At 41.6% G+C, this 15,674-nt stretch overlaps 1 protein-coding gene across 3 annotated transcripts in view; it reads left to right on the forward strand.

Annotated features, from left to right (window-relative positions):
- The window catches only part of LOC140485708 (AP-3 complex subunit sigma-1), a 136,427-nt gene extending 126,628 nt beyond the window's left edge, over positions 1-9,799 (forward strand). Inside the window, exon 6 of one of the 3 annotated variants that reach the window (XM_072584181.1) lies at positions 9,346-9,798. In XM_072584181.1, the coding sequence (XP_072440282.1) occupies positions 9,346-9,639 (294 nt within the window). In that variant the 3' untranslated portion in view covers positions 9,640-9,798. Of the gene's footprint in view, positions 1-9,345 lie in introns of all 3 variants that reach the window. The other 2 variants (XM_072584147.1, XM_072584156.1) reach the window with 2 other exon arrangements.
- Positions 9,800-15,674: the final 5,875 nt, after the last annotated feature.

Consider the following 15,674-nt stretch of genomic DNA (forward strand, 5'->3'; position numbering starts at 1 on the left):
TGTTTCTGCAAGTATAAATATTAAAATGCAAAGTGAGCAGTTTTTAAAATTTGTTTTAAAATTTTAAAATTTGTTTTCCGGAGAAAAACTAAAAGTACACAAATTAATAAAAAAATGCAAATGATACGTTGCTCTTTATCTCAAAGTTGGAACGTGAAGTGAGAAAATGATGGCTCAGTTGTATAGAGCATTGATCAGGCCTGCACTGGACCACATCTGTGTACTGAACTTCAAAAAGAGAGAAGTTGGCCTTGGACGGGGTAAAGCACAGACTGACCCAAGTTATATCATGATTTAATGGATTAACTAATGAGGACAGATTATATAAACGTGGCTGTTCTTGTTTCCGTGCTGTACATCTCTGTGACTCTATGAGCTGAGGGATGATCTAATTGAGATGATTAAAATGAAGAAATTGAGTAGCAATAAAGATTAGACTGCTGGAGTCATAGAGTCAGAGAGTTGTACAGCATGGAAACAGACCCTTCAGTCCAACCTGTCCATCCTGACCAGATATCCCAACCCAATCTAGTCCCACTTGCCAGCACCCGGCCCATATCCCTCCAAACCCTTGCTATTCAAATACCCATCCAGATGCCTTTTAAATGTTGCAAGTGTACCAGCCTCCACCACTTCCTCTGGCAGCTCATTCCATACACGTACCACCCTCTGTGTGAAAAAGTTGCTCCTTAGGTCTACTTTATATCTTTCCCGTCTCACGTTAAACCTCTATTTCTGGACTCCCCCACCCCAGGGAAAGCACCTTGTCTATGTAGAAATAAAATTAGAGATAAGCTATTTTGTATGAAGTGGTGTGGCCATGAAACAAGACGTAATTGAATATCAGCAACAAGTCCATTGGCCTGAATGCATGTTCAGATATATTCTTTATGTTTGTAGCCACTTTAACTGTGGAGTACATATTCACTGCACATGCAATTGCAGTGCATGTGCCATCACTGCCAGTGATGTCACAGGTAGGTTCCTGCATCAAGGATCATTATTTTGGATGCCTGTCAATCACGGCCCTTTTCCCAATCGCTTATGCCTCACATGCTGCCTTGCTTGACACCCTGCTCACCCTCTAATCAGTGCCTCTCTTGTTGAGCCTCTCACTGCCCTGCTCTCAACAACTGACCCCACACTGCCTTTCCATTTGCCTCATCTGCTCCCTTGTGGGAAGCCAGGTGGTGAACTGGGCAGCAAGTGGAGGAGGCAAATGAAACTGAAAACAGCACTGGAGAAGAAGAATGAAGCAGAGTACTGGCTGGAAGCAGAGTGGCAAGCAAGAGATGTCAGTGGCACCAATGTCTTAGTCTGGTGAAATACAGATTCACAATGAGGACATCGGGTAGGGGCAGAGCAGGGGAATTTGTGTAAAGGTATGTGGTCACATTAGTCTCCTCACACATCCACAGGGTTTCTGATTCCTCATTCCTCAATTCAATGCTCACTCTCAAGTTCTTGTTGTTTGCACCATCCTCCACCCTAGGAGGGTGCACATGCACTCCACCCTGAACTTCCTAGTTTTATTCCTGCCAAGTCCCTGCAGTATGATCTACTTCTGTCCGGTAAAGGATTTGGAAGAGGAGGAAGAGTCACCTCACCACTGCACACACTTTCTTCCTGAAAGGAAGAAGGTAAGAAGATGTGGAATAGCACCACAGGAGAGCAGAGAACATATAGGATACTCACTAAGAGTAAACATCACAGTGACTAGTTTAGTATTTTTTTGTTATTGTAATATTTACATTGTATTTGATGAATGTACAGACTGACTATGCTAATGTGTATAATGGAACTAGTTGTCTTTTTATTGTGATCTTCATAGGAAGGGGTTGAAATGATTGAAAGGTAGTGACTCATTGATAGATCCTTTGTTCTGGAAGGCAAAGCTTAAGGCAACATAGTTCCAAATTGAGATGTTGGAGATGTCACTCATCTGCAATCTTCAGCTAAGTGGTATTGAGTCTCCCTCCAGGGCAATTGACCTGGAACACCAGAGATCATTCCCTTTTCTCCCTCCTCTTCCTCTTTGGTGATTACCTTGATCCTCTGGCACAATTACTTGTGCAAAAGGACATTCTGTTGCGGTCAATAATACATGCAGCAACACAAATCTGGAGAGCTCCTCAGTTAGGTATTGCCAAATACCTTCTAATTAGTGGGCGGCACGGTGGCACAGTGGTTAGCACTGCTGCCTCACAGCGCCAGAGACCCGGGTTCAATTCCCGCCTCAGGCGACTGACTGTTTGGAGTTTGCACGTTCTCCCCATGTCTGCGTGGGTTTCCTCCGGGTGCTCCGGTTTCCTCCCACATTCCAAAGATGTGCAGGTCAGGTGAATTGGCCATGCTAAATTGCCCGTAGTGTTAGATAAGGGGTAGATGTAGGGGTATGGGTGGGTTGCACTTCGGCGGGGCGGTGTGGACTTGTTGGGCCGAAGGGCCTGTTTCCACACTGTAAGTAATCTAATCTAGTAAAGGTACCTAAAATAAGAATATAAGAACTCGGAGCAGGAGTAGGCCATCTGGCCCTTTGAGCCTGCTCCACCATTCAATAAGATTATGGCTGATCTTTTTGTGGCCTTAGCTCCACTTATTCTCCACTGTGACTCTTAATTCTTTTACTGTTCAAAACATTATCTATCTTAGCTTTAAAAACATTTACTGAGGAAACCTCAACCACTTCCTGGGCAAGGAATTCCATAGATTCACAACCCCCAGGTGAAGAAATTCCTTCTCAATTCAGTCCTAAATCTGCTCCCACCAATCTTGAAACTCTGCCCTCTTATCATATTTCCTTCATAATTTTATATATTTCTCCCCTCTCATTCTCCTAAATTCCAATGAATATAATCCCAGTCTACTCAGTCTCTCCTCATAAGCCAATCTCTTCAACTCTGGAATCAACCCAGTGAACCTCCTCTGCACCCCCTCTAGTGCCAGTACATCCTTTCTCAAGTCAGGAGATCACAACTGCACGCAGTACTCCAGGTCAGCACCCTGTACAGTTCCACCATAACCTCCCTACTTTTAAACTCAATCTCTTTAGCAATGAAGGATAAAATTCCATTTGCCTTCTTAATTATCTATTGTACCTGTAAACCAACCTTCTGTGATTCATGCATAATGTCCTTCTGCAGAGCAGCATGCTACAATTTTTCACCATTCAAGTAATAGTCCTTTTTACTGTTACTCGTACCAAAATGGATGACTTCACATTTATTAACATTGTACTCCATCTGCCAAACCTTTGCCCACTCACTTAAACTATATATGTCTCTTTGCAAAGTTTCACAGTCCTCTGCACAGTTTGTTCTATTACTCATCTTAGTGTCATTTGCTACTTTTGACACACTCTATGTGGTCCCTAACTCCAAATAATCTATGTAAATTGTGAATAATTGCAGTCACAACACTGATTCCTGAGGCACAGTACTAGTCACTGATTGCCAACCAGAATAACACTCATTTATTCCCACTCTTCGTTTGCTGTTGGTCAACCAATCCTCTATACATGCTAATATATTACCCATAATACCTTGCGTCATCTCATGTAGTAACCTTTGTGAGGCACCTTGTTGAATGCCTTTTCACAATCTAGATACACCACCACATCTACTGGGTCCCCATTGTCTACCATGCTCATAATGTCTTCATAGAATTCCAGTAGACTAGTTAAACATGACCTGCCCTTCAGGATTCCATGCTGCGTATGCCCAATGGAATAATTTCTAGCTAGATGCCTTGCTATGTCTTCCTTGATAATACACTCAAGTATTTTTCCCACGACAAAAGTTAAGCTAACAGGTCTATAATTCCCCACCTTTTGTCTACCTCCCTTTTTAAACAATAGCTCACATTTGCTGTTTTCCAATTTGTTGGAACTGCCCCAGAGTCCGATGAATTTTGGAAAATTACCACAAGTGCATTTACTATTTTTCCTACCATCTCTTTTAGAATCCTAGGATGCATTCCACCAGGGCCAGGAGACATGTCTGCCCTTAGCTCCATTAGTTTGCCCAACATTATCTTTCGTGATAATGATTGTTTCCGGGTCCTCCCTTACCTTTGTCTCTTTGACAAGTGCTGGCACATTATTCATGTCCTCCATTGTGAAGACCAATTTAAAATGCCTGTTCAATGCATTGGCCATTTCCTCATATCTCATTACTAAATTACCCTTCTCATCCTCAAAAGGATGTTAACTTTAGCTAATCTTTTTTTATTTTATATATTTATAGAAACTTCTGCTATCTATTTTTATATTCCGAGCTAGTTTATTTGGATAAACTATTTTACTTTTGTTTATAGCTCTTTTTTGTGGCTCTCTGATGACCTTTAATGCTGTCCCAATCTTCTAGTTTCCCACTGATCTTAGTCACTTTGTATGCCTTCTCTTTCAATTTGATAGCCTCCTGTATTTCCTTAGACACTCATGGCAGATTACCCCTTTTCCTACAATCCTTCATTTTCACTGGTATATACTTTTGCTGAGCACTTTGACAAATTGCTTTAAAAGTCCTCCACTGTTCGTCAATATCCCACTATAAAGTCTTTGCGATCAGTCTACTTTAGCCAACTTTTCCCTCATCTTGTTGTAGTCCTTTGTTTAACCACAGGACCCTGGTATTTGATTTTAACTTGGCACTTTCCAACTGTATTCTAAATCCAACCATACTGTGCTCACTCCTTCCAAGAGAATCCCGAACTATGAGATCATCTATTATTGCAGTCTCATTACATGGGACCAGATCTAGGATAGCTTGCTCCTTCGTCGGTCTCATTACATACTGTTCAAGAAAACTATCCCGGATACATTCAATGAACTCCCCCTGAAGGCCACCCTGACTGACCGGGTTTGACCAATCGACATGAAGATTAAAATCTCCCATGATAATTGCCATACCATTTACAGAGTTAAAGACAAAACAAACTACAGATGCTGGAATCCAAAATAGACAGGCAGGAGGCTGGAAGAACACAGCAAGCCAGGCAGCATCAGTTAGTTTTTTCTTTATTTATTGCCTGTCCCAGTGTGATTTTATGATTTGGTGGCCTGTGGATTACTCCTATCAGTGACTTTTTCTTCTTAGAATTTCTAGTTTCCACCCAAATTGATTCAATCCTATTCTCCATAGAATCGATATCATCTCTCATCACCGCCTGGATGTCATCCTTAAATATCAGAGCTACACCAGCTCCCTTACCATTCTATCTGTCCTTTGGAATAGTCTGGTATCTCTGAATATTGAACTCCTCGTCGTGACCATCCTGCAACCACGTTTCCGTAATGGCTACTAAATCATATTCATTCATGATGATTTGTGCCATTAACTCATCTACCTTGTCACGAATGCTACAAGCATACATGTAAAGGGCCCTTATGCTAGTTTTTGTACCCTCATTATGAATTCTAACATTTCCAGCAATAATATCTCCTGAGTTATGCTTCCTTTAAACATTTGAAGGCCCTAATTGTTTGCTCAAAAATATCCCTAATGACTGTATGGCTCTTATGGTATAACTACTGACAATGTACTTCCTAGTTAAGTCATGGGCCATGGCACCAGTTGTCAGCTATACACATTGCAATTGGTCTTAATGATCTGTGGAAAAATTGACTGAATCAATACAAAATCATTATAGCAGTGTGCCGTTTACCAGGTATTCAACTGCATGCCATAGGCTACAGGAAGGCAGCTCCTACTTGTTTCTTGGGTTTAAATCAATGGTTCACTTAGTTACCTCTGTAGGCTTCCAGGACAATGTGGAATCCTATAATCCTGTTCATAATTATTTATCTGTAGCTGGAATCTGTTTGTTTGTAATAAAAAGTAATTCTTATTACGTACAGAAACCAAGTTCATGCTTTTTATCAACCTGGGTTGAAAAACAGGTAAATAGAGGAATTTTGTATACCACAATAAAACCTTTAATTTTTGTGACAGCTTCGATAATAGCAGGACTTGATTTCCAACGTGTTACCTCAGAGAGACATAACAATACCCTTCAAGCTGTTCATGAATTACAGTATTATCTGTACTTCTATAGCACATTATCTTAGTCAAAAAAGGGACCATACCTATGGTCTAGGCAACTAAAAACAGTTGAAGTCCTTGAAGAATATAGAGAAAGCAGAAAGAGGTTCCATTGGGGCATTAGGAGGGCTAAAAAGGGCTAGGAAATGTCTTTGGCCAGCAGGTTAAGGAGAATCCTAAGACATTTGTACATATATTAGGATTAAGAGAGTAGCTAGCAAAAGAGTGGGCCCGCTCAAGGATAATGGAGGGAGCTTATGTGTGGAACCAGAGGAAATGGGTGAAATCCTTAATGGGTACTTTACATTGGTATTCACCAAAGACAGAGACATAAGGGATGTTGAGGTTGGGGAAAGGTGTGAATACTGTCAGGCAGGTTAACATATTGAAAGAAGAAGTGTTGGATGTCTTGGAATGTATTAAGGTAGGCAAGTCTCCAGGGCCAGATAGGATCTACCCCAGGATACTCTGGGAGGAAATAGCTGAGGCCTTAACAGATATCTTTACATTCTCTTTGGCCTCAGGCGAGATTCCAGAGGACTGGAGAATGGCCAGTGTTGTTCGTCTGTTTAAGAGAGCAATCAGAGATAACCTAGGCCGATGAGCCTGACATCAGTGATGGAAAAGTTGTTGGAGAACATACTGAGAGACAGTATTTATTCACGTTGGAGGCAAAAGGACCTGTTAGTGATAGGCACCATGGGTTTGTACAAGGAAGGTCATGTCTCACCAACTTGATTGAGTCTTTTGAGGAGATGATAAGAATGATTCATGAGGGAAGGGCAATCTACATGAACCATAGTAGGGCATTCAGTAGGGTATCTCTTGGCAGGCTGGTACAAAAGGTAGTGTCTCACAGAATCTGATGTGAGCTGGCTAGGTGGATGCAGAACTGACGGTCATAAATGACAGAGAGTAGCAGTGGAAGGGTACTTTTCAGAATGGAGACCAGTAAACTAATGGTGTTTCACAGGGATCAATGCTGAGGACCTTCATTATTTGTAATATTTTTAAATTATCTGAAGAAGCTGGTGCGATTAGTAAGTTTCAGGATGACAGCAAAATAGGCTGTCTTGCACATAGTGAGGAGGATTGTTAAAGGATACAGCAGGATATAGATAGATTGCAGATTTGGCCAGAGAAATGGCAGATGGAGTTTAATCTGAACAAATATGAAGTGATGCATTTTGGTAGATCAAATTCAGCTGTGAATTGTACAATTGTCGGAGAAGTTAGCCCAATAAAGCAGCACAGATTGAAGTCAAATTAACAACCATTTATTAAGACAGCGATATCGCAGAAGAGACATTGACCACGCTGGAACAGCACAGGCAGTCTGTCCAGGTAACCAAAACTCTCTACCCCGAACTGAGAATCAAGCCAGTTTTTTATAGGAATACAGTACAATGATGCTAATTCAAAATAGTGACAATGTAATGGTCTTGATAGTCAAGTAATCCAGTTACGATGGTGATGATCACAAAGCAGTTATCAGAAGAATGTCCTGAATGTAGATCCAATGAAGCATCCAGCAGCATCAATTGGTTCTTAATAGGATCAGGAGATTCCAGCTCTCTTTGTTGGTAGGTGAGAATGTCCCTTTTCTTGGCAGTAAGGCGTTTTCATTGTTGCTCTCCTGTGAGCGAGGTATTCTGGTGGCTCTCCGTCTGACCTGTCCTCTCTAAGGCTTTGGTATCACTGGGGTACAAGACTGCCCTTAGGGCTTTGGGATAGCTGTGTTTATCGGGTCCAGGAAGCTTATTGTCAGTTTGTCTTGGGAAGTGTATTCCCTGGTCTGTGAGTGACTGTGGTCATGTCTAGTTTCCCTTGTCAGCCTGTTTGGTCAATGCTGAGGCACTCTGGGTGTTCCTTGTATGGTTTGGACAGACTTGATTTTCTGTGTTCTATGTGGCCATGCTGTGGGTTGGCAGGGTGTCAGATCTTTTCCCACAATTCCCCCTCTTGTTTTAAGGGAGGGATTTGAAGGGGGCAATATAGCCAGATCTGGGGGATTGTCAGATGGGGGGGTTCGGCATCGGACAGATAGCCCTTGGTGTCTGAGTCTCACTCCGCAGAGATTGTCTCATGGGCAGGAATGCTCCCCCAGTGGATCTGTACTAGCTGAGTGGTGAGGAGGGGCAGAGGGTAGCAGTATTGCACACAGACATGAACAGCACAGTCAGATGGCCAGGGCCAGCGCCACAATCCCAGCAATCATAGCAATGAAGGCTATCAGTCCCTGTAGTAGGGCTGTGCCCCATGAGCCCAGCCAGAAGGCTGCCCAGTCCCATAGTTCCCACTGGGAGTTCTCCTCAAGCAGGACAGAAGCTGCCTGTCGAATATGTTGGGCCAGGTCTGTGATATTTTCGCTGAGGTCAGGAATGTAAGTGCAGCAGTCAGCACCAATGAGGGCGCATGAGTACCCTTTCGCAGCGAGCCAGTAGTCTAAGGCCATCCTGTTCTGCAGGTCACAGTGCGAATGGCAACCGCCTCCGCATTCAGCTGGGTGAGCGCTTCAGCTGTGGAATTCGCCACCACCTCTAGTGTGGCGGTGAGTTTGTGGGCTTCTATGTGCAACTGCAGGGTTGCATAGCGGGGTGCCATCAGATAGAGAGCTGTCTTAATGGCAGCAAGGGTTCGTTTGCTGTGGGTCATGGGCTTTGGGAAGTGAGGGGTCTGGGAGTGATAAATAAATGGTACTGCATACCTGACATAGCAGCTCCCAGTCCAGGGCAACAGCAGCCATGGGTAGGCTTTGTGGCCATAGATGAAACAGGTGCCATTGTAGGTCTGGAGATGGCAGGTCTGGGTCCCTGTCCAACAGTGAGGAAGGTGGTGTTCTGGCTGGTCCTGTTGAGGACCTGTATGTTTAAAATGCTGCCTTGTGCAGCGAATCAGTGTGCTGCAGGAGTTAGGAGCAGGGAGTCTGCGCACCGGCTCCAGCCAGCCTCCTGTCCGGGTGGTTGTGTGCTTTTCAAACAGATGGATCCCGCAGGTGGCCCGTTTGTGTTAGTGTCAGCAATGGTCAGGGCTGTGGGCTCATGGGAGAGGTTGTAGGCTGGTTAAAAACCACATTTGTCCAGATGGTACCCTGCAGACCTCCAGTGGGCTGGGCCGTTGTCCCCGTATTCGGTCATGGCTGGTGGTATTGTTAGTGTGGTAACCTCAGGGGACCTGTCTGGTTCCAGCCAGTCCTTTATGTCCCACCCTATAGGAGACAATAGTAAACCGTATTTTTGTGAGTGATGCGAATGCTGACTGCTCACATTACTAAGGAGCTGTTCTGTTTCTAATAATCCCCCAGATTCATTCACCAATTCTCCATTGGATCAATCACCAATGGATCCAGTTACAGCTGGACACATTGTCACGGTGGCTGTTGTGGAATGGAGGTGCAGAAAAATTGAGGAGCAGATACGCCAGTAAGCCCTTTATCAGCAGCAACTGCCAGCAGCTGCTGAACAGCTACCTCATGAAGACACCGCAGCTGAAATTCCCTTCAGGATGCGGAGGATGTACAGGACATCCAGAATCTATTGTTTTGATCTATGATGCTATTATCTCCAGAAGAGTGAAACACATTGCCACCACGGACTGAGGATATCCCTGGACACCATCAGCTTGAACGGCACTCCCAACCTGAAGAAGTGGGTGGTCATCCCCTCCCAATGAGAGCTGTGCTAAATGCTTTAGTGGATGGCTGCTTCCTATGATCCACTAGACACAGACCCCAAATACAAAGAATTTCACATTATTCCAAACCTTTGTGACTATATCTATTCTTCGGTTTTGCCAGCTTTTTCCAAGAATATTAACAAATATTTCAGAAAATATAGGCCAGAATGTTTCACTGAAAAATCTTGCTGTCTTCTCAAAGTATCCCAGTAGATTAATTAGCCTGCTTTTTGCTTCAAAATCCATATTTGCACATTGATAGCATTATGTCAGAAAAGCTCATTAGTTTTGAGCTCATGACTAATGATCCTTTCGTAATAATAAACAGTTAAAACTACAAGGAGAGAAAACCAGTCAATAGCAACTTATTGCATGTGGTCAGTATTTGATTTAAGAACAACACATTCAGGAGGTGCCTGATTAATTCTTAAGATGCTTCTGCTGTTGGCAAACCTGGAACTTATCGTACATCTCTGGTTGCCTTTAAGAAATTGATTATGTACTATTTTTTTGAACTACTGCAATGCATGTGGTGAAAGTAATCCCCAAGAACTGCTGTTGTTAGATAGTGAGTTTCAGGATTTTAACCCAATTAAGATGAAAAAGCAACTATATGTGTCTGAGTAAGGATAATTTGCAAGTTGAAGATGATGTTGTTTTCATGCAGCCTTTGTGTTTTTCAGCAAATGGAAGTTTGGTTTTGGAAGGTGCTACCAAAGATGATTTGGTGAGTTGTTTCACTGGTGTGTAAGTTGCAAAGTTTCATATAAAAGCTTTAGTTTTAAAAAAAAGCAGTATTTCTTTTGCCAGCTATGTTACTAATTTTGCTTTTAGTACCAGAATTACTTTTCCTATCCATTAACTTTCATGTATAGTGAGATATAGGAACTATTTGCTCAATAGGAATCATTGTTACAAAAGTTTATGAAGAAACTTTAGTAACAGTGATTCCTAGAATCCTAGACTTTTAAGTATTATTGACATAAGCAGATTAGATTACAGATGTGATTTGAAAGGGACGATCAACAAGTGCCAGGAATATTCCGCTATTTCATTTACGATTGTGTAATGTTGTATTGGAATTTATTGTGTTATTCATTAAACCCTTTCTTTTTGCTGTGTATCCTCTTAACAAAATTAATATAATGAAGTTACAACAGACAACAATCATCAAACCTATTAACCTGTTCCAGAATTTAATTTATTGTAGTGAAAGAGTACTTGTTTCATTGCCAGTTGATCACTAAAGTAATAATGAAATGTGGATAATTGACATATGCTGTACTTCATGTAGAAACAGTAGAAAATGTGAGAATAATGAAACAAGGCCATTTTTGTGTAATTAAAATCAATTTTGATTTTGTAGCTAAGTCTGTTGGGCGAGCTACTTGGCTTGGGTGCGAGTATAAAATGGATGGTATTGCATTGCTGCCAGTTTTATGTCCCACACAATATTCTGTTTTATTGGCTTCAAGTAAAATAATATATTGGTTTGGGTCTGTCTACATTAGAACTATCCCAGTTGCAGACAGCAGCAAAGTTCGAACTGACATCAAACTTTTTTTTGTAATATAAACTACAGCCTTTCACCAAGAGTGAGGTTTATATGCCTTAAGGACTTAGGCTAAATGCTGTCCTGCATGACTCTGGTTTTGACAGCTTCAGAAATAGAAGCTTGTTATAAAGCCATTTTTGTATCAAAACAACTTTATTTACTCAGTAGTTTAAGCATGGTATAAGTTTTCAAAAGGCTGATAATAGTAATGAAAAGTGACCTAAATAGCAGTTCTCAAAATTGTCTAACTTTACCTTTACCAAATACATGCTGACTTCCATTTATATGCTAATACTTTCCGAATTCCAACTTGGTCTGAATTAATTCAAAGTACTACAGAGGACATCTGCCAAATTAATGATTCTGCAGTTCTCAGATGCATCTGGAAATGCTTTTAAGAAGCAACACCAAAATCAAAAAAACGTTCCGTGCATCCGCTGGTAAGGTGACAAATATTTTATTTCAAGTTTCATTTTTTCAGCAGTCTGTTTGGGTATTTGGAATAGCAGGAAAGGAGGTTAGGGCAGTTGATTGTTCCTCCTGCAGTATGTGGGAGGTAAGGGTCACCACTAGTGTCCCTGCTGACTTCATTTGTGGGAAGTTCTCCTCATGTTAGGGAACTGGAGCTGGAGCTGGATGAACTTTGGATCATTCAGGAGGCAGAGGGGGTTATTGAGAGGATTTACAGGAAGGTAGTTACTCCACAGCCACATGAAGAATGAAGATGGATCACTGTCAGAGGTAGGAAAGGGAACCAGCAGGCAGTGCAGGGATATCCTGTGGTGGCTCCTCTCAACAACAAGTATACAGTTTTGGATGCTGTTGGGGGGGGGGGGGGGGGGGGGGGGGGGGTGGAATTGAGTTTCAGAGCCACAAGGTCATGCTTCAATTGTACAAGACACTGGTAAGGCCGCACCTGGACGCTTCCGTATAATTCTGGTCACCTCATTATAGGAAGGATGTGGAAGCTTTGGGAAGGGTTCTGAGGTGATTTACTAGGAGGCAGCCTGGTTTGGAAGGAGGATCTCACAAGGAAAGGCTGAGGGAACTAAGGCTGTTTTCTTTGTAGAGACAAAGGTTGAGAGGTGACTTACTCGAGACATATAAGATAATAAGATGGTTAGGTAGGGTGGAAATGAGAGCCATTTTCCTCGGATGGTGAAGGCTAATACGAAGGAGCATAGCATTAAATTAAATTCACTTGCCTAATCTAGAAAATTAAATTTGTTAATTTATTCTCAAGATGTAGTTTGGATTTAGGACAGATATCAGGGGTAGTTTCTTAACAGTGACCAGTGGAGTGCCACAAGGATCAGTGCTGGGTCCTCTACTTTTTGTCATTTATATAAATGATTTGGATGCTAGCATAAAAGATATGGTTAGTAAGTTTGCAGATGACACCAAAATTGCAGGTGTGGTGGACAGCGAAGAAGATTACCTCAGAGTATAACAGGATCTTGATCAGATGGGCAAATGGGCTGAGAAGTGGCAGATGGAGTTTAATTCAGATAAATGCGAGGTGTTGCATTTTGGGAAAGCAAATCTTAACAGGACTTATACGTTTAATGGTAAGGTCCTAGAGAGTGTTGCTGAACAAAGAGACCTTGGAATGCAGGTTCATAGTTCCTTGAAAGTGAAGTCGCAGGTAGATAGGATAGTGAAGAAGATGTTTAGTATGCTTTCCTTTATTGGTCAGAGTACTGAGTACAGGAGTTGGGAGGTCATGTTGCGGCTATACAGATCATTGGTTAGGCCACTGTTGGAATATTGCATGCAGTTCTGGTCTCCTTCCTATTGGAAAGATGTTGTGAAACTTGAAAGGGATCAGAAAAGATTTACAAGGATGTTGCCAGGGTCGGAGGATTTGAGCTATAAGGAGAGGCTAGACAGACTGGGGCTGTTTTCCCTGGACCGTCGGAGGCTGACGGGTGACCTTATAGAGGTTTACAAAATTATGAGGGGCATGGATAGGATAAATAGACAAAGTCTTTTACCTGGGGTCGGGGAGTCCAGAACCAGGGGGCATAGATTTAGGGTGAAAGGGGAAAGATATAAAAGAGACCTAAGGGGCAACATTTTCACACAGAGGGTGGTATGTGTATGGAATGAGCTGCCAGAGGAATTGCAACATTTAAGAGGCATTTGGATGGGTATATGAATAGGAAGGGTTTGGAGGGATATAAGCCGAATGCTGGCAGGTGGGACGAGATTGGGTTGGGATATCTGGTTGGCATGGACGGGTTAGACCGAAGGGTCTGTTTCTGTGCTGTACAATTCTATGACTCTATGACTCTATAACTCATCCAGTAGTAGGAGCGTGGAATGGCCTGCCTGCAACAGTAGTAGACTCACTGACGTTAAAGGCATTTAAGTGGGCATTAGACATACATATGGATAATAATGGAATGGTGTAAGTTAGATGGGCATCAGATTAAATTTCTCAGGTCGGTGCAACATTGAGGGCCGAAGGGCCTGTATTGCATTGTAACATTCTATATTCTATGTTCATTTCCCTACAGAAATGTCATCGTGATGGGATATGTTGCTTTCACCAGTTGACAGAGTTTGCTAAAGTGCAGAGAATTGTAATCTTGTGACTCTCAGGGCCCATCAACTTGCTGGCCTTCATGAAATAAATGTAAGGCTTCTAATTTATTAATGTGCAGGTGGTGTCAGGCTACAGAACATTTATTATCCAACTCAGTGCCCCATCTTCTGAGGCTCAAGCTTTTGTTCAAATCAGTAATACGAACAATTTTCTTCCAAAATTAACAGTAAACAACTGTTAAGGCTAGGTTAAAATTTAAAAAGGTGTTATGATTCACGCTGATGCCAATACCAGGCAAATCAGAAACATGGCTTGATAGATTGGAAGCTTTGTTTATCAGATAGCCAATCACTGAACAAATTCAATGTTCTTTGAAGGGAAGGCGAGAAGCTTTAAGTAGTCAAAAACTATAAAAGTATATTGGTTTTCCCAACAATATCCATTACATATATCCCATCTCAGTGAAGTATGTGAACTCTTTAATTATTCAAATAACGAAGTTGGAAATGTTTTCTTTCAGACGTTCTATTCATTTCCGAAGTGTGATTCTGTCCATTGTTCTGTGCTTTAAAGGCACAAAAGTACAGACTGACTCATTGACTATTTACACTTAAGACAAACATAGCATCTTTTTCATTTATTGCCCATCCCTAATTGCCCAGAAGGTCCGTTAAGGGTCAATTATGTTGCTATGGGTCTGGGGTCACAGGCAAGATCAGGTAATTTCCTTCCCTAAAAGGCATTTGTGAACCAAATTGTTCTGTTTGACAATTGGCAACAACTTCAGCATTATCATGAGTCTTTTACTTTCAGATTTTTTTGTTAAACTCAAATTCACCATGGTGGGAATTGAACCCTTGACACTTGGTTATTATTTTAGGTCTTCTCAGTTAATAGCTCAGTGATAATACCTCTAGGCCATCATCTCCCCTAAAGGTAGGGAGGCTTTTTTTCAGCCTGAAGACGTAACAATCTTAACTGCCCTTCTACTGATGTGAAACTGTCTTCGGTACTGGCTGATTCTGGCTTCTGACCAACTGGTTTTGTGTCGTTATAAAACTTTCAGTTTGTTAGCATTTCATCATTTAACATCGCCTGCACCTTGCAGGTAACTTAAATTACATGCTTTCTTGGAAATTATGTTTGGCCTTTTTGTTCAAGATAGACTTTCTAACCTCTGAAAAATTCCAATTTCTCAAAACTTACAATATACCACAAACATGCACCACAGGATATTAAGGAAATCAAGATAAGCAGATGCGGTTCAGATACAGATCAGCCAAGATCTGATTGAATGGCAGAAGGAAATATTGATTCAAGAACTCAAGAATTCATTACCTTCTAAAGAGAAATTAGAAATAAGGAATAAATGCTGCCATGACATTTTTACCTCATGCATAACCATGAGGTGACTCATCATTACCTTCTAAAGAGAAATTAGTAATAAGGAATAAATGCTACCATGACATTGATACGTCAAGAATGCATACCCATTCAAAAGCAGGCTTAAGGGGGCTAAGTGACCTATTGCTTTTTCTGTCTTCTAATGCTCAGTACAACAATTCACTTGCTTAATCTAGATAATTAAATTTGTTGAATTATTCTCAGGATGTAGTTTAAATGGCAAGGCTGACACTTCTTGCCTATATCTAGGTGCTCTTGCGAAAGTGGTAATGTGCCTTCCTTGTGAACAGCAAGCCATAAAAAAACACATTAAATCCTTAATCTGCTGCTCATCTGCAGAACAGACTGCATTTCTGCACTTGGCTGTTCTTAGTTATTTCAACAAAAGTTTTTTTAAAACTTACAAAAATTAATGAAAGCCAGGTTTAATAGGTATTCCCACTTTACATTG

The sequence above is a fragment of the Chiloscyllium punctatum genome, chromosome 2 (genome assembly GCF_047496795.1).
Source record: "Chiloscyllium punctatum isolate Juve2018m chromosome 2, sChiPun1.3, whole genome shotgun sequence".
NCBI classification, from domain to species: domain Eukaryota; kingdom Metazoa; phylum Chordata; class Chondrichthyes; order Orectolobiformes; family Hemiscylliidae; genus Chiloscyllium; species Chiloscyllium punctatum.